A 20,711-nucleotide genomic window follows, 5' to 3' on the forward strand; every position below is an offset into this window, starting at 1 on the left:
AATTAATATCTACTAATAAAAACTATTATGCTGAATTATATTAGTAATTTTATTTTTTTAATTAAAATATAATTTAAATTTGTATATAAATAAAAATTATTTTATAGTATTATGTTAGTAATTTTATTTTTAAATTTAATTTGTTTGATTAATAAATTAAATATTTTTTTATTATATTATTAAAATTAATGAAAGTAAATTATGTATTGTCATTACATTAGTAATTTGTATGTAAATATAAAAAATATTTGCTGTTATTATGTTTATAATTTATTTTTTTAATTTCAATATAATTTTAATTAATATCTACTAAGTAAATTTAAAAATTTTATATTTAATTCATGAGTCAAAATCGTGACACTTGTCAATTTTTTGTAAGTTGTGTAATTTTTATAACAAAATTAACTAAGATCGTGGCACGTGTCACCATCTAAGAGTTTTTCACTTTCTATGGCGAAACTGATTAAGATTGTGACACATGTCACCATCTCCGAATTTCTCACTTTTTATGGCGAAACTGCTCATTAATTTCTCCATTAATATTATGAAACTTTCCAAATACTTACATGTGTCATGATCTGGTTATTTTGTACTTTTAGTGGCGAAATTGATTATTTTTTTAAAAAAAATAATATTTTTACCAATTATTTTGAGAAAATAATATGCCACATCAACCAAATTATACCTGACAAAAAAATAATTTTAAAAAACTTATAATTTAAAAAATTATTTTTAAATTTACCATATTTAAATAAAAAAGCCAACTTTTGTTGACGCAATGCATTTCATTGTTAGTTAGGTGTTCTAAGTATGAAAAATAGAGGGTACATCAAATGTCACCCCCAAACATGAAGATCTTAAATGTCAAATCAAGCATCTCATGCTTAGACCCTTTTCCTCTTTATCTTTAGGGAGATAGTATTTACAATTTAGAGATGGGAGAGTTGAACGCGTGTCCCAAATTCATCCCCACGAGATTTTTATGTAAGCACGTACAATATTCTTAATTCTTAATCTGTACACACTTTATGCATTTAAGTATATAAAAGCTTTATTTGACAAAAATAAATGATGTCTTTACAATTGTTAAAATTAATTTGCAAAAACTCTGCGAAAACTATCTTTAGTTACGCGAGAAAAGTCCTTGGTTAGACATCTCCTACAGCTAAAAATTTAATATTTAATTATATTTTAAAAATAAAATAAAATAATGTATTTAATATTTTTTTCGTTAAGATATAAAAAGGAAAAGAATAGGGCCCAATGGCCCAAGAAAAACCAGCTGCCTCACTACCCAACAAAATAGCGATACAAACAAGTTTATAGCTGTCCAAAACAAAAACTAGAGCGTAGCTGGACACCAAATCTATCTTCTATCTAAAGTTACTAAAACTGGAACCCCATCTAAGATATGGGAGTTTATTTTAATTAAAATTGTGTATTTAACAAAACCCAAGAACAAAGGCCCAAAATGTGTCAGGTGTCCGATGAGAGGCCCCTGAATAAGCATTTTCACTCTATGATCCATTTGAAATGGGTTGGACAAGACCATCAATTGTGACGTAGCATTGCCTGGGCCCCACTGATGTTACTTTTGTCTACAAAAGAGTTCAAAAGAGGCCCATTTCCCTTGACTTATTAGATTGGATTTTCTCATTAAATTATTCCCAAGTCAGATTTGGGTGCTGGTGTCATATGTGTCTTTAAGCAGAAATTGTATTTTTTGAACCAGGGAAAAGAAACGAAATTGTATTTTTACTTTTTTTTATATGTAAATAATGTTTAATTTTAATTATTCAATCGTGTATGCAATAATTAGCTTGTTTTCATTCTTAATTAAAAATTAAACATTTGTATCAATTTGTTTTCCAATTATCAATATAAATTAGCGATGTTGTTATCAGTTCACTTAAATATAATAACCTTACTTTTTATGTCTTAAAAATGAGATACTTCAATTAACCTCAACATGTGCATGTCTAATCTTGCGATCACTTGTTCTTACTCTATAATATGCGGCTTTTGAAATTGTACCTCAAAATATTCTTTTTTTCTATTTGATAAACTAAGTAACTAAAAGAGATTTTTAGTACCATTAATTTTTATTCAATGTTCAATTTTCTATTTGATAAACCAGATATTTATAACTTCTTAAAAGCAAATATTTACTTTATTATTATTAATAAAATCATTTTCTATGAATTAAACCAATTTTTTGTAAACAATTTCCATTTTTTAATATTTTCTAAAACAATAATCATAATGTGTGTACACACAATTGTGTGTTTTTGAAGCACTTAACAGGAATGCCATCAATATAGGATAAAAAAAAGGATATTTAGTATTTTGGTTATAGTCAGCTTTTGTTTTAATATATTTAAGAAATATTTTATGGATAACTTATAACTCCTATGATCTTTATTTTAGCTTATTTCAATAAATTTTAAGATTAAATTTTTGGCATAAACCAAAATTTTAAAAAATGTTATCGAATAAACATTTAATTAAGCTGGTTATCTAAACATCCTCTTAAAGAAAGTGGGAAAAACTGTAATGGGGGAGAAATGCAAATAAGTGGAGAGAGAATGTGGAAAATCTTGGCAGGACTCCTCTTTTAGTTTTATCACCTTTGAACTGAAGAAAACTTACCATATTACAAAGTAGAACAGCTTGTTTCCACTTTTGTCTCAATGAAATTTGTCTGTCCAACACTAAGCATCAATAATGGGGGAGCATTGTTTTAGTTAACCCTGTGTAAGTGCGACTCATTCTATCACTTTCAGCAATCGTTTGCTTATATACGAAAGTAGTTCTTGTATAAGTACTTTACCAGTGCAATATGTAATGAAACATTCCTTATCACAAAGATACATGTGGTAAAGATAACCTCAATCGCACAAATTATTACCCTTTTTTTTTCTTTGTGCTAACCTTTTTTTATATATAATTTATGTGGTAAGAATTTAAAAAGCCAAAAGTCTTCTGCATTAAAACAAATACCTATACCATTTAAAAAATTTTTGTTTAATTTTTTTTAAAAATATTTATAATAACAACATTAAATTATAAGTCTTTTTTTCTAAAATATATTCTATAAGTCAAATTGTTAATATTATTAAAGAATATTTTTTATTCATTAAATTTGTTATATTATGAATTATTTTATACTAGAAAAAACACATTTTAAATAAAAATACTATATTTTTCACTTGTTTACCCGACCAAATAAACAGAAGGAAAAAAACCTAACTATTTTTTTTTTCAAATTTATTTTCCTTTTCACTTAATCCAAATATGTTTGATTTCTCTTTTAAAAAGAGTTTTCTGTTTTGTTTTTCTAAATATATTCTGTAAGCCAAATTAGTTTAAATTTTTTTTTCTAAATATATTCTGTAAGCACAAATACTAAATTTTTTTTTTTCTTGCTTTTTCTACTTCTTTTCAAATCCACAGAAAGCATTAATGCTTACAGAAACAGAAAGTTTTTTTTCCCTTCATGCCTGCGTTTTCTCACTTAACCTTCAGTGTAAAATATTAAACTAAATACTCTGTTATAGAAAAATCATCTTTTTCCTAGCCAAATGTCGTAAATAGAAGCAACAAGAACACAATTTCCATATTCAAAAAGGGGGGGAAATGTAACCCAGATATTCGCTAATTACCACATATAACCGCGAAAAAAGGAAAATGCTCTAGGCTGAACAAATGATCCAAACTACATCTGGATACAGAACTGATCCGTACTCTTCAGGTGAAAATGTTCGGCCATATGGGGTACCATAAAATGAGTCAAATGGAACTTATTCCTGACGAAAGCAAACAGTGAAAAGTCACTTTTCATGAGTACAACAAAATAAATTTTTTTCCAACAATTAACCACAATGGATGCCTCAGTCCGGACACTTATTCTGTTGATCCCACCTGTTCAGAAGCTTCCGTTTGTTTCAGTTTTTCCAAGGTAGAAATTCGACTTTCTAGTGACTGGTGGAGGTCATTCATCTGGAAAAGTAATGAAAGTTCAATCATCATGTGGAGAAGCTCATCGGTTGTAAAGTTTATAATTCCAATTTTCAAACAAAACGCACTCATTCCATTCCCATGCAGGAAAAGGAGGGAGGGAGGCAATTATTGTTAATATGCAAGGAAGTTATAGCCAAAAATTAGTAAGGACTAGACACACTTCAGGGTGAGATACAGTAATGCAACTCAAGTGCCACTGGACATTGTTTCATGGCTACAAATTGATTCCCTATACACGTCTGCCTCAGCAGTATGGAGTGTTATGAAAATTATTTATGCACGTTTTCTTGCCATCATTCATTCATTCTCTAATCTGATTAAAGTAAAATTTGAATTTTTATATCAGCAACTAGTTGAGAACCATGAAAGCCTCATCAGATACAAGGGAAAAAAAGATTACTATAACAGTGTGACGATGTAATATCTCCAAATAACATTGAACAATATGGCCAAATCCGGTGTGTTGTCTTCTAAGTACAATAACGATAACAAAACCTTATTCCACTAAGTAAGGTCAGTTGTTGACTTCTAAGTAATTAGGATTATATACTCAAATAGAGAAATCCCAAAAATGTGGCAGTAATGCATATTTTGCCACAGTAGGAACAATTGGAAATGAAAACCAATTGCATTTTAATTTCGCAAAAGAACATCACATCTTAGTTTTTTAAACCATGAAAGAGAAGAGACATTCATTAGGAAACAATGATAAATTATGAAGCCAGTCTGCAGGTCCCATTACATCCCCCATTCAAGTAAAATTTCTACATGCCTTTAAAACTATATTGAATGTAACAACTGAAGCTTTGCATTTGACACCCACAACCCAAGAATGCAACAAAAGTTCAACAAACAAGTAAACTATATAGATTATTTAATTAGATTCATCCTATACTTAATTTTAAAGTTCCTTGGAACACTGCAGAAGTAAATTTTGCATGTTTTGTTTATCCAACAAACAAGCCTAAGTAACTATAAATGAGATCAATTACCATATATCCAAGAAGGCAAGAAATCACTGGATCCAAAAGAAGGGAAATGTTCTAGAGAACACAAGGAGGTCTTGCAGAGAACAAAACAAGAAGTACTTGTTTAATGATTTGGGAAGGAAACAAGTGAAGGAATTTATGAGACCAAAATAATATTTTAAAAAGGCAATGGAGAAAGAGGCAAAGGTTGAGAGGAAAACATACATAACAAAGCTGGCAACATAAAGAGCAGTCTTAAACATATTGAATACATAACCAAAAGCATGCTTAAAATAAATAAATCTATGTAGATATCACAAATATTTGTTAATTAAATAAGTAGGAAAGATATAATAATTCTATTTCAATCAAATATTAGTTCAACATAGCTGCTGTCAACGGGTAAGACATGAGTTATTGCACCACGCCATACCTCTAAATATTTTGTATATTTATTGTTCATTCTGCGGGAGAGTAACAGCATACCATGATTGCCTCTCAGCAATCCAAACTTAATATGTCCATGAAGAACATTACATCCCTCCTGTCCCCACTAACAAAAATACTACTAAAATTGAACAGAAGATGATCCTGGATGGACTCTCAAATCCAAATTAAACCCTATAGAGTTAGAGAACGTCTCCTCCAACTCACTCACATCATTAACATATTGTTTGGTTGTCGGGGCAGGATTTTGATAAAAACAACTGATATGGTTCAGAAATTTGGAATGGAAGGAAAGAAAAGGAAAATGAAGAGGCCAAAATCCCTCCATTCCACGTTTTGCCTCCTCCCCAATACATGATTTTCCCTCCCCTCCTTTCAATTCAACGAAACAGTCCGTTAACAAAAGATGTATAATCCAAAGCAGGGTCAAAAGAAGTTTGGTGGAATAATTTTTTATGGAATTGATGTGATTGAGATGTGCGTTTAAATTAATCTAATCCACATATTTTTACTAAAATGTATGCTTTTCATTAAAATTTGTGATGATTAATTTTCTAACTTTAAAACATACAGGCCTCGCTCCATCAACCAAAATACCCCATACATACCATCTAAATTTTAAGAAACAAAAACATAACCCTCCCTCCATTTTGTACTCCAGATCGGTAGAATAGCCTTAACAAAGCAACGGCAACAAAGGAACAGATTTAAGAGGCAAATAGAAGGCCCGTCCAATTGCAACATTCTTACATTTATTGTTGACATTTTTATTCAACTCAACAATCATCATCATCATCATGTCAGTTTTACTCTTCTTCATAACCAAAACATCCAAAAAGATAATTTAATTGACGCCTATAACTTCTATTAATTAATGGCTCTCGCAAATGACATAAATCTTACGGAATAATATTCGGAAATGTATATAAAAAAAGAGGGGAAATTGACGTGGTTATTGGGATGTACCTGTTGAGTAAAGGATTGGTGCGCGAGCTTGTAATCCCTATGGAGGATATAGAGACCCGCAAACGACGCCGTTGCAGCCCCACTGAAGAACGACGCCAATCTCACTCTCAGCACATACCCCATTTTTTCCCTCAACTTCCTTTCTCTCTCTCTCTCTCTCTCTCTCTCTCTCAGTTGCAGAATCACCAAGTTAACGAATAACCCCCCCCCCTCTCTCTCTCTCGATGTTCTGCTAAAACGACGCCGTGTCTAAAGATCCTTGTATACTTCTCAGTTTAATCTCATTAAGTTGGTAATAGCCAAGTTTTATGGTCTTTATTTTGAAAAAGTTTTCAAATCTTTAGAATTAGTACTTTAATATTTTTATTTTTTTATTTTATTGTTTTAAATCAATCCTATTTATTAATTATGGTAGTAAAAAACTATCATAATTAATTAAAAATATTTGTGGTGATAAAAAGAATCATAATTGACAAATAAGACTAAAATAAAATTCAATAAGATATAAAATTCAAATAAAATAAATTAAAAAAATTATTATATTAATTTATTGTATATAATCCCCTTCAATTAAATTAGGATGTCTAATATATGTGGTTTTTAATTTTTTAAAAATAAAAAATATTAAATTCAGATTATTAATTATCCAAATAATGAATATTTTATTCTTAAAATCTCTCGTTATTGTATAATAATGCTAATAAAAAAAATGTGGAGAAACTAGTAAGACACGTGGAAAAAAACACAAAGAATGATTATATATATATATATATATATATATATATATATATATCATTTAAATAGCAATCAAACTTAATAAATAATCATAATATTCCTTTACTCGATTGAATTAGAAAATCTCCCCTAATGTTTAATTTTACAAAATTTTATTTTGATCTTGAAAAATTAAATAAAAGAGTAATTTCAAAAAAATTTATTAATAACTAAATTTATTTAAATATGAAACATCATTATTTTTTAAATGTGTAGTAAAATAAATTTAGTATTTGTGCATTTAAAATGAATTTTACTAAATACAAAAATAAAATAAATAATTTTTTTATCATTTAATTATGCTCATTATAAAATTATTTTTACTTACCCTTGTTTTCCAATCAAACACACAAAACAACTTAAAAAAAACGCAAAACAAAAATATATTGCAGTTTACGGGTAAATTTATTTAAATAATATTATTTATAAAACAAATTCTCGAAATAGATTTATTTTAAAATATATTTTTTGCCAAGTTAGCAGTTGTCTCGCACCTGCATAGCCGATAACAAATTTTTAATATTTTTTAAATACTCTATCATTCTAGAATGTCGATACAGCTTTATAAGCTGACACGTGAAATTGGACGAATAAAATAATAATAATAATAATAAAATGAGTATCGGTCCTATAGATGCGATAGTAACCACATGTCATAATAGAATTTGTATCGTCTCATTAGCGACGTAAACGTTTAAAATCAACGATTAGGGAGAAAGATGGACATGTGTTGAAATCGTAGCTGTATCGAGTCTGAAAAATCGACAGGGCTATCGACTAAGTTGGTGTGATACTAGTAGAAGTTGGACACGTGGCTTCGTCGAAATGGGTGCTACGGACGACTTCATCTTCCCCTTCCTCCTTCCCTCCCTCCATTAACGCCAGCATCAAGAAAAATTTTCATTGTGGCTATGAAATTTTTTTGATCAAGTTTCTAATTTTACAGTGTATTCAGATAAATCCAAAGGTAAACATAACATTATGAAAAAAATAAGTTTAATTTTATTTGTAAAAAAAATAAATTATTTCTACATGTTTTAAAATTTTATACATTGCAGTTTTATCTCTTATACATTGCAGTCTATTTTCGTTGGTTGTCTTTCGTCGGTCCTCAGCCAGTCCATTTTGTTCAGTGACAGGTTAGTGATGAATGGAAGTTTTATATATTTTTATTATATTTTATTTGAATCCTTAAATTTTTATTGTATAATATTATGTAGGAAAAAAAATTTTAATATCTGAATTATTTTTTGATTGAAAATTAGATTTAGATATAGATTAAATAATGTTGTATTAGGGGTAGTTTAGCATTAAATTTAGAATTTTATGTATATATGTACATTTAAGTGACTAAATTATGTTTAACTTTGTACTTAATCTAAGTAAAAATAGATGAAATATTTATTGTAATTAATAAATAAAATATATTAATGGTATAGGATTTTTATAAAATAGTAAAATGCATAATTATTTTAAAAAATGCATAGTAAAACATGAATTATTTATTAAAATTTGTAATAAATTTTATTATTGTTTAAATTAATTAAGAGGGTGATTAAAAGAAAAAAAATGTAATGTAAAAAACTTTAAAATGTAGAATAATTTTTATTAGAAATAAATAAATTTTTAGATAAACTTACTTTTAAAAATAGTAACTAGTACAATAAAAGATGTTATAAGTAAATTAGAAATTATTAAATTTTTAGTGATAAACTAGATCTGTCTTATAATAAAATTATTTTTAATTTGATATGAAGAGGCAATTTAAATGATAATTAAAATGAAATATATATAGTTCAATTGAAATAATCAATATATACTATCGTATAAAAAATATTTATTTAAATAATTTATTTCAAGATTCATAAAAATTATTAATTGAAATATTTAAAAATAAAAACATATTATATTTTAAATATATAAAAATTATTTGGTTGTTGTTGAGTAAAATAACATTTATATTAGTAACTTTTGTTAAAAAAATTTAATTACGTAATCCTATAATTATATATATTATTGAAAAAATTAACAAGTTGACCTATGTAATAATAAAAAATATAGCTTAACTAATTTATAAAATGTTATAGCTTTGTAGATTAATATTAACTGTGGTTAGGAAATAAATTTATGTTATCACAATAAAAATAAATTATATTGAAGTAATAATATAATTAAGTTAGATATATTAAATGGGAACAATTAATAAAAAAGTTGTTAAAATAAATTTACGTAAGTTAATAAATATGTTGCTATACATAAATATTAAACTACTGTAACTTTGATAAACTATAACTCTAATATATAAATTGTCGTAGGAATAATACAGTTATATCATTATAAATTTTAAAACAAAAGTGTAATTATATTGTAAAATAAAATATCAGTCATCTATATATATATATAACAAAATAATGTAAATAAAATAATATTAGATATTAATATGTAATTGTAATATTAATTTTTGTTTGTTCCATACCATTATCCATATTTAGCCTTATTATTTTTAAATTTAGTGTTGTGTATTTAAATAATTGAAATATGAGTCAAACTAATTTATTGTTATTGTTAATAATACTAATATTTGATTTTAAATTATCAGATGACTTCATCTTCCTCGCAAGGTCTAGTGATTAATCCAGGTCCAGAGGAGTCATCATTATTGCATTTTCAAAGTATGCATGTATTTGAACACATTTGGGATGGTTGAAAGCATCCCATGATGAAGGTCAGGAAGTGTCAGTTTATACCAGCTGGCCTAGACAATATTCCTGTAGAGATTTTACCACATTTAGAGATGGCTGGCTTTGTTGGAGTGGCGCAGCTTGCCAACTTTTCATTGGATAGACATTTGATCACCGCATTGGTTGAGAGATGGAGGCCTGAGACACACACGTTTCATATGCCACCAGGAGAGTGCACCATAACGCTTGAAGATGTAGCCATACAGATAGGTCTTCGGGTTGATGGACTTCTAGTATTTGCAGCGACTGGCGGTAATTGGCCGTAGTTGAGGACAATTTAGGTATTAGGCCACCACCAGAGGCTTTTGTGGGGAGCAGCTTGAAGCTTCGTTGGTTAGACCAACATTTCACTGACGTTGCTATGCATAATCACAACGAGCTTCAACTGACAAGATTTGCTATAGCGTATATTATGAGACTGATTGAAGGGTTCATGTTAGCAGATCATTCTAGCAGCAGAGTTACAATTTGATACCTCCCTTTACTTGAGGACTTCACCATCATAGAGCAATATAGTTGGGGAAGAGCAGCTCTTAGTTTCTTATATAGAGAATTGTGCATGGCAACAAATATTGACAGAGTTGCCATCGATGGTTTGACTCCATTGCTAGTTATGTGGGCCTGGGATAGGTTCCCATGTTTGTCTCCTCCTAGACCTCCACATTTGCGGCATGATATTCCATATGGTGCTAGGTAAACATTTTGACCTAATTTATACTTAGATAAATGATGATATATAATTTAATGATTTTAAATTAATGTTGTTTACTTTGTTATATTATAGCTGGTTAGTAAATTGGGTGCCTAGAAAGGCGAAGAAAGATGTTGCATACTATAGATATAAACTTGATCGTCTTAAACGGTATGAGGTATTTATTAGTTTCATACACTTTAATAATAGCTTTAAAAAAAATTCACTTTGATTGAATTTAATGAATTTTCTATTTCAATTATTAGATTGTGTGGCAGCCTTATAGGCAGGAGTTACTTGAATCATTGCCGCCCATATGCTTGCAAGGGATGAACATTTGGAGGTCAGTGGTGCCTCTTATTTGCATTTAGATTTGGGAGTGGCATCAACCAGACCGTGTAATGCGCCAATTTGGAATGGTGCAGCACATTCCTCGTGCTCCATACCAACTTGATGCCTTACATGACATTACACTTAGAGGGAAGACGGGAGAGAATTGGAATGACAAGTTTAGACACGTCTTAGCATTATGGGAGAGACGCATGGATTGGGTTTTCAGCAATGTCCCTCAAATTGGATTATTGAGTTCCAATTCGGAGTACATGAGGTAGTATATGAGCCATAGTAGACGTTGGATGACGAGAGATGCAGCTGTTTTCTCACTTTTGGTATATTTTTCTGCACATGAGAGGACATACTACTTGGCTACTGATGGCCAAAATTCATTCACATTTGATGAGTTTCGCACATTAAGCGAGACCATGTTGGCTCTACAGAGTGAACAAGAGCGTATCTTAGAACCAGTCTCGTCATTTGACCAACCTGTTCAAACTGGACGCACAGAGGACCCGCATATTGATCTTGGACAACATGAGGGACGCAAAGAAGGGAGAGGATTGCAATGACGTAGGACAGAGGTTCAAGCTGCGACATGGTCTATGCCCCCCTCTACATGATAGACAAGACAGACTATATTATGTCCCTTCACAAGTTCCCTTTATCCCTTCTCAGTCTAGTCAAAGTTCTTATTTTCACTCGTCACAATCTATCACACATGTTTCATCTCCGTTCAGTACTGGACAACATGAGTATGTTCTCGACTTTCATCATTTTATGACCCCTCCTCCATACGATCCGTCATTGTTCACACCATCCGCACCAGGTCCATTGTTTGAGATAGGGGGACGATCTACTGTAGAGCCTTTGGACGAGGGTGGCATTGATCTAAATTCCCAGTTTGGAGCAGTTGCAGATGATGGCGAGTAACTGGTGTGTCGTAATCCTCATCGAGAGGCCAGAGATCGACACAGACATTGCATCTTGACCCCACAGGAGGACCAATCGCACCAGGGAGGTCAACAATCATAGCTGCAAAATCCATTTTCTTTATGTTTGTGTGCCTGATGACGGATCTTACTAATCTTTTTTATGTGTATCGTAACGTGTATGTTAGCTTAATATTGAATTTTTTGCATGTAATATGTCTCCTTCCGTTCATATTCATTACGGTTATTTCTGGTTTAGGATAAATATAATTCTAAGACGAACACAACATCATCAACATGTAATTCTAAGACTAATACAACATCATCAACATGTAATTCTAAGACCAATACAACTTATTCATCGCACAAACAGTCTAGGCAGTAAACAACCATATTCCATTGATGAATCATCAACTGTTGCGACTACATCTTGAACAATGACGTTGGTTGTGGCCAACTTCTCTACACAAAGAACATCGTTGTTGTGGTTGAGAATCCACCCAATCTATTTCATTCCTTATACGTGTGGATTTTGGTCGACCTTTTCTCCTTATTCTTTCTTTGTTAGGTACTAATTTATATTCGTTGGCCCTGAAAATGTTGCTTTCACTTCCAAGAGGCCACCACTGCACTGAGTATGCATTAACAACATAATCCACTGAATAAACAGGATCAACATATTGCCAATAATCAATACTAACAGATGCACAAGCAGCTATAACATGAGAGCATGGAAATCAATATGCTTGGAACTTTCCGCATTGGCAAAATAGATTGGATAATATCACACTTCACTTATTACCACCTCGTTGAGTGACAGGATTAAATGCCTCTTCTACTTCAAATCTTGTCCTTTGAATGTCATATCGTCGAACTTGATGTGAAGACGCTTCCTCTTGATTTTTTTTTTCCATTTGGTGCATTAATTTACGACAAAATCTCATACCTGCATTGAAATTTGACGATGCGTCTTCGCCACGCTTCACAAAATACTGAACTAAGCGTGACTACGTACATTTTACCAGTGCAGTTATAGGCAAATTTCTGACTCCTTTAAAAATTTTATTAACTGCTTCTGATAAATTTGTTGTCATATGTCCATAACGTCTTCCTTCGTCGTCCTATGCAAGCGTCCACTTTTCTTTGGAGATACAGTCAATCCAACCTTTTAGATCCTCAGAGTGATTACGAAACCATTGAAGTTTTTCTTCAAAACTTTGTTTGCATGTTGTGTATCCTATACATATACAATGAAAAGGATGTTAAGCATCAAGCATATTCAAAACATAGTCTTCTTTGTAAACATGAAATACGAATTGCACGTATATAAAAACAACCATATTCATACCTAATTTTATCAACTCTTTCTTCAAAGTTGGATTCTTGAATCGTTGATTAAAATTGCTTGTTATATGACGAATGCAATACACATGATATGCATTGGGAGGTTGCCATCCTATATGTGGATTAGAAACTGCACCTTTGATGCTTTGATGTCTATCAAATATTAAAGAGATACCTATCTTTTTTGTGACATGAATGCGAATGAGAGCCTAGAACCATTCCCATGCTGACAAAGTCTCTCCTTCCACAATTGCAAATGCAATTAGAAGGACACAATTGTTTCCATCTTGGCTGGTAGCAATCAATAGAGTTTGTCGGTACTTACCATACAAGAACGTACCATCAAACTGTATTAAAGGTTTGCAAAATTTGAAAGCACTTATGCACTATCCGAATGACCAAAATAACCAATGAAATACTTGAAATCTGTTATCAACTTAGTGACCCCTCACATACTCATTCGTTTCAATCTTATAAACAGATCTAGGAGCATGTAATTGCATATACTATGTAGGTAATGTAGCATACGTTTCATCCCAATCACCAAAAACTCTTATGATAGCTTTTTGTTTTGCCTTCCATGCTTTCTTATAAGAAACTTGATAACCAAATTAACCATTAATTCTTTCTTGAATTAATGTGATTGGCACTGACGGTTGTTTTTTTACCATACCTACAATAACGAAAATCAATTTCAGTAACATTTATATATATATATATATATATATATATATATATATATATTTTACAAAATAGAAATAATAACCAACAAATAGTTTAGAAAAACTTACCAAGAACACAAGAGCAAATAAAGTTTGAATCAAGTTTTTTGTGGTCTAAAGACATCATTGGATTAACACATGTATGTGTTCCACCATATCTTGTGATTTTTCACTTGTTATAAAGTTTGCCTAAATTTGCTCTTACTCTCCAGGGGCAACCACTTGTATGGTTTGAACATTTTACATGCAACTTAGTTGGTTTTGATTCCACCACAAAATAACTTTGATGTGTTTTCATTGCAAAATGCTTAATAGCCATTTTTACCTCCTCTTTAGACTCAAACACTTGCCCAACATATACAACATCACCCTCCCTCCATGATTCATTCATATGCATGAACATCTAAATTTTCTATTTCTTGATTAGCATGTAATATAAGTATAATGCGGACTTGAATTCCAAAACAGAGTTTCAATCATGCCTGCATTACAACCGAATCCTCTAGTTTAAATCATTTATTCATGAAATATATAAATTAAATTATATAATATATAATACCTTCATGTGGTGCATTTTCATGAGCATTTAATATTGAATTAAGATCACCATCCACATTAGTATCTGATGAACTATCTGTTGAAAAATTCCATTCATTTTCGTCGTCATCAATATCTTCATCCTGGTATTCACTTTCTACATAATCATAAAATTTGCTATCACATAAACATACTTATAACACAGTCAAAATCAATTTTTATCAAACGAAAAACTTTCTCATACCTGATCCTAATTCATATTCATCATCATCACAGATATTGTCACGTAAAAATGTGCCATTTAAGTTCACACCTTCTGCCCGAATACAAGAACTTTGACCAGATGCAATATCTGCATATACTTTAATTGCACTCCTCTGATTTTGTTGTAAAAAAGCACTTAACATACAATCGATATCTTCTTTATCACATATGTCCATATTTGTATATTGTCTACCAATTGAATCTACTAAAAATTGTGAAATTAATCTAGATATAACTAGACAATTGTAATTTTTTTATGAATATTTTCTTTTAATGTCTCAAAACTTATTTTACGTTCAATTTTAATCATTTTATTATTTCCTTCAAAGGTAACACCCTCATTACTCGAGAATATTCGACCATTCCAATATACTATTATTACAAAATCAGTCATCCTGCATCAACAAATTCAATACACATACAACAAATTATATCAGTAAAATTTAACAAATTAAATACGCATACAACAAATTTGACACTTTTTTTCATATATACAACATTTTCCTATTTTATATAAAATTATTTTATTTTTAAAAAAATATTAAATAATTTCTTATACGTATTTAACAATGCTTTTAACAACTACAATTTTTAACTTCATATTAAATTTATAATAAACCATTTTTATTTACAATATCTATTTATTTACAATACAAATATCAATCATTATTTTTTTTTTTGGCTAAAATAACACAATAAAGTTTATGTTAAAAGTTAATTATCAACATAAATTGAATAAAACATATTTGTATATGCATTATTAAATTGTTTTAATGTTGTATGCATTAAAATTTAATTATTTTTACATATTATTATTATTCACCCATAATTTTTTTTATTTAAACTCATTTCTATCACATTAATGCAATTATTTAACAACTAATTAACAAAACTCAATCTCATTTAAATAACTAACATAAAAATTACTATACAGGTAATAAATAAACTACATATAAATAAAATTCTTCAAAAAAAAAATTAAAAGCACAAATCTACTAACCTGAATTGAAACTCTTTGTGCAGTTTTTCCTACCACCAGCTTAAAGATTTCAAGGAACGGCAATTGCAGAAATACAAATGTGTATATATATGCGCTTTAAAATTAGACAAGGGAGTAAATGACCATCAGTTCTTGCCACGTGTCAAGTCCCCACATGTCTCGCACTCTGACCCTCGATAAGTTAGCCGCCCATTGACCATCGATAATGCTATCGTCCTTGACCAGGCGATACACATCTAATAGGCGCCACGTGTCATCATCCAAGTTGTTCCTTCACATAACTCTTCTTTGACAGATACGCCACCACGTGTCAGCTTATAAAGCTGTATCAGACATTCTGGAATGATAGAGTATTTAAAAAATATTAAAAAATTGCTATCGGCCATGCAGGTATGAGACAGCTGCTGACCTGGCAAAAAATTAGCCCAGACAGGAAATATGTTTTAAAATAAATCTATTTCGAGAATTTATTTTATAAATAATATTATTTAAATAAATTTACTGCAGTTTATGTGTTTCTCCTGTTTATAGTACACACGGTAAACGGGAATTTTTTAACTATTCATGCACTGAATAAATTTTATTTCCATTATTTTTCATTTATTTAAGTTCTATTTTTTCATTTTCCAAATTTTTTATTAGACATTAATATTTAAAAAAAATTTAGAAAATTGGTTATAAGAATAAATTGCTAAAAAAATTTAAAACATAAAAACTTATACGATAATAATAATTTAGATAAAAGGACTAATTGTCTGTTTAGTGTGACTTATTTGTATTTAAAAAATAATAATTAATTAAGTCCTTTTTATTATTTAAATTAGGCAATTTTGATATTTTAATGATTTTATACTAATTTAAATCTTTAAATTATTATTTTTGTCTAAATAGTCGAGGGATTTATAACAAATTTATTATATAAAATAATTTTAAATATTTAAAGGTAAAAAAATAGAAAAATTTTAAAAATTGTTTAGAAAATAATTTTAAATTATTTTTAACATGTTATATGAAATTAAATATTTGGATTGACGTGTTTATTTTTAAGTTTTGTAAAGTTTATATGAGTTGAATTAAAAAAAAAGCTCAACATGGTGAGGGTATGATCACAGAACACTTACAAAAATACTTCGCATGTTTTCTCAAGATAGTGTAATTTGAACTTACGTTCTTACAGGATATAGTTAGTTATTGATGTGTCTTGTGAATAAAAATGTTTAAAACATTTTAACTAAATTAATATCTTAAGATTTTAATTAAATAATATTTTGAGAGATTTAGTTAGAAAAATTTGATAAAATTACTAAATTTGTACAACTTCAAAATAAAAAAAATTAATCAGTTAAAAAATTTAAAAGATCAAAATTGCACAAATGTGATAATATATTAACAATATAATTAAAGAAAACTAAAATTAATAAATAAATATAAACTTGATAAAAAATAACTAAATGATTAATTTATATGTTTATTTAAAACCAAAACGCATGAAAAGAGAAGAGTCGTTTATATAACCCAAAAACACATCACAAAAAGTAGTAGACACTGCACATTTGAACTTGAAAAAGGTGCTTGTAAGGAAGAAGAGCTAGGGTTTTTTAATTGGATTTTTGTTATTTGGTGTCCCATTGTGAAGAAGAAGAAGAAGCAAAATGTTCAACGGTGATCCTTCATTCCCCCCTGTCCCTACCCTTACCACCGAGCAGATTCAAAAGGTGCATACTTTATTTTTTTCTTGATCCATTTCTCTGTTTCATTGCCCCTCTCTTATTACCTTGTTTAACCTTCTAGATTTATCTATGCACCTATGTTCGTTATGGGGTCTCATAAAAATGATACCTTCTCACGTTGTTCCTTTTTTCTTTCTTAGTAAATGGCACCAAATGTGCATGGGACTCTCCTCCTTGTCTTTCCTTGTACCCTAAGTTATTAATCTTGATTTCAGATTCTGTTAAATTTTCCACATTGCTTGAATGGAATGTACGTGATAACGTTAGTTGTATAATTTATTGGATAAAGAATGATGTATCACTCTCTCTATGTGAACTTTTTATATCGAATTCATTTCATAATATGCATATTCGTCGTTGGTAATAAGGGGTATCAACTTTTGCCAAATGAGTGTGGCGCGTGTGTGTATGGCTTGTTCAAAAATCAGATGAATGCTAGTTCATTTTGTTGTGTGTATGTATGTTGATTGAAAGTTAGATGAATTCATAATGCAATATTCCATTATGGTAAAATGTTAGGACCTTTAATTGAAGCAAAGTTTACTAGATTATGTATCTCAGTATAGCTCTTATAAGCCAGTTGTTATACTTGGTGCAGTACTTGGAGGAGAATAAGGAGCTGATCCTGGCAATTATGGAATGTCAAAGACTCGGAAAGTTCGCTGAGATTGCACAGTGAGTAGCCAAAGTTACTTTCCTTCATTTATATTTGATTGCTTATTGTTGTTTCTAGGTAGTGCTGAGTGGTTTCAGGTGCACTTTCTTTAAGTTTCTGCCATGGGCCTCTAAAGCCTTTTTTCTTTACTTCTTCATTCTCTTGCATACCGTTAAGCTGTCTATGGCAGTTAGCTCAGAAACCCTCTACTTTACAGTTTACATAAACACATCATCCCTGCTTGGTTTTTCTCTACCTGAAATTATATTTCACTTTGTAAGGCTATTAGCACATGCATTTGTGAGCTCTGTTTTAGTTGACAAATTGCAAGACATGCCTACACTTGAAAAGCCAGGACTACCAAGTTACATGCCTTAGATTAAAGCACATATAATCTCAATCTGGTAAAGAGAAACTCGGATATGGTGTAAACAGGGAAACAGCATGTAAAAAAAATCTATTTTCTGTATGAAGCCAACATTTAATTGTATAATAACTACAGGGAATGAACCTTTGTACATAATAGAAATAATGTTTCTTTCTTTTGTACCTTGTTTATGGATATCCATGCAGTGGTGTAGATATTTGGCTTCATCTGGTTAAATATGTGTCAGTTTAGAAGGACAGCGCTATACAGAACTCATCTTTGAGAAATATAATAGCCGAAACAGATGCTAAACTTGAATTTATTCATGAAAAGAATAAACATACTTAAACTGAGGTGCTTTGTGTAGAAGAAGCTGAGAAATTTTGAGCCAATGGAGGACATGTCTGTATCTGACACGATCATAAATAATGGGAAGACAGAAATATATAAATGATCATAACAAGTAATTAGGGCTGCATTTTTATTCTTTAATTATTAATGCATATCTTGAGAATCATGTACCATAAGCTGATTTCCACCTGTGGAACTTGATTGTTCTATCTTGTATATCAGTTTTTAAATAAATTGGAAAAGTGCTCGAGATTCTTATATTTTTACTGGTTTGTACATTAAAGTATATTATTAAAGTTGCATCACAAATTGAAAACTATATAATGTTGTTCCAAATTATCTTTTTGTTAGAGTGATTCTAAGATGTTATATTTGAATTGTTTATCTTGGAAGTATCATGTGTCAACTTAACATTGCTGTTGCCTTCTCTCTATTCATTAATAATAATTAAACTAGTGCAGTGGCTTATGACTAATAGCTGAAACTGGCACAGATATCAAGCAAAGCTTCAGCACAACTTGACTTTTCTAGCCAAACTTGCGGATGCAGGGCCTCAAGCGCAAATCCCTTCTCAGGTTGTTTAGCTCATTAACAGCCAAGGTTATTGTAATTTTAACTTTTCCTCACTCGTGAAAAATGTGCAGGTCTCATGCCAGGCTAGTATGCAACAGGGGCAAGGCATGCAGCAACCTCATATTCCAGTGTCTCAGCCACAACCAGATCACTCTATCATGAACTTGACCTTGGATATAAATGATCAGCAACAGCATCTTGGAACATCTCTACATCAACCTGATATTTCTACTTCAAAGTTGCCTTTTCAGATGAATGAACAGAACCATAAGGTGCCATCTTTCTTCCAACAACACCAACTTATCCCTGGACAAATGGGTAGCTTTCCTGCAAACAATAGTGGCATATATCAGATTCAGGGATCTCAAACAAGACTTGGCAATAGCTCAGATACGCCATCAAACAACCAGATTGGCTCAGATTTTGGTCCTTGGTCTTAAGGAAATCACTGTCTGAACCCAGAGTGAAATAGTGGGAATACAAACAAATGCATTTTACTTGCATCAGTTGCTATTACGTTTTATAACTGAATGATTGGTATAAAAACGAAAATTGCATTTTGCTTTCGTCGGAGTAACTGTTATTTTAATTTCTTTTCATAATGTTGGTGCAGTTTTTTATTCCTTTCCCGCCAGTCGAAAATTCGGTTCAGTAAAATTCAAATATTTGGGCATATAATTAATAATTTTATTGTTGAAAGTTGCAGTTTCAATTCTAGGGAATTCTTTTTCAGGAAAAATTACTATTAAGTATTAATGATTTGGAGTGCTAAAGGACATGAAGTAGGTGCACGGTATACCTGTTTGAATGATAAAAATGTTTACGGTGGGCTTTCATGCTTTACAGTTAGGAAAATTAATTTTTGTACATCATAATGGAAAACATTTTAATAAAAAAAGTGACTTAAATTAATATGTTTATTTATTTTAATCGTATCTAACGGTTTAAACATATTTTTATATAATATTAAATAAAATAGGTACAAATGTGATGATAATCTTTTTTTGGGGGGGGTCAACTGATAATAATAATCTATTTGAACATGCTAATAATAAGGTTTTTTTTTGCCTATTTCGAGGCTTGAATTTTAAAGTTTGGATAGCCCTAAGAAACAAACAATCGCGGTTTTTAAGAGTAAAAGTGCGTTTTTAGAGTGCTTTATTGTTTGAGTCCACTTTGAAGTCGAGCTCAATGCAGACAGTAGATAGTTGTATTTTTTAAACATGTTAACAGAAATTATATGTAAAAGACTTTATTGAAAAACTTAAATTTGTTTTAATGATGTTTACGTTTCAA

At 30.1% G+C, this 20,711-nt stretch overlaps 2 protein-coding genes across 2 annotated transcripts; one reads left to right on the plus strand and one right to left on the minus strand.

Annotated features, from left to right (window-relative positions):
- Positions 1–3,625: 3,625 nt before the first annotated feature.
- On the minus strand, positions 3,626–6,567 carry LOC113852982. Its single transcript, XM_027483412.1, has 2 exons — positions 6,402–6,567; positions 3,626–3,999 (listed from the first exon to the last, which is right to left on the minus strand). Exons 1-2 carry the CDS (start codon positions 6,522–6,524, stop codon positions 3,904–3,906), a joined length of 219 nt encoding a protein of 72 aa, XP_027339213.1. The 5' UTR covers positions 6,525–6,567; the 3' UTR covers positions 3,626–3,903.
- A 10,824-nt stretch (positions 6,568–17,391) lies between these two features.
- On the plus strand, positions 17,392–19,855 carry LOC113850770 (GRF1-interacting factor 3-like). The gene is made up of 4 exons (XM_027481315.1): positions 17,392–17,454; positions 18,068–18,144; positions 19,336–19,401; positions 19,504–19,855. Exons 1-4 carry the CDS (start codon positions 17,392–17,394, stop codon positions 19,853–19,855), a joined length of 558 nt encoding a protein of 185 aa, XP_027337116.1.
- Positions 19,856–20,711: the final 856 nt, after the last annotated feature.

The sequence above is a fragment of the Abrus precatorius genome, unplaced genomic scaffold, assembly GCF_003935025.1.
Source record: "Abrus precatorius isolate BTA unplaced genomic scaffold, Abrus_2018 Scaffold10, whole genome shotgun sequence".
Taxonomy (NCBI): domain Eukaryota; kingdom Viridiplantae; phylum Streptophyta; class Magnoliopsida; order Fabales; family Fabaceae; genus Abrus; species Abrus precatorius.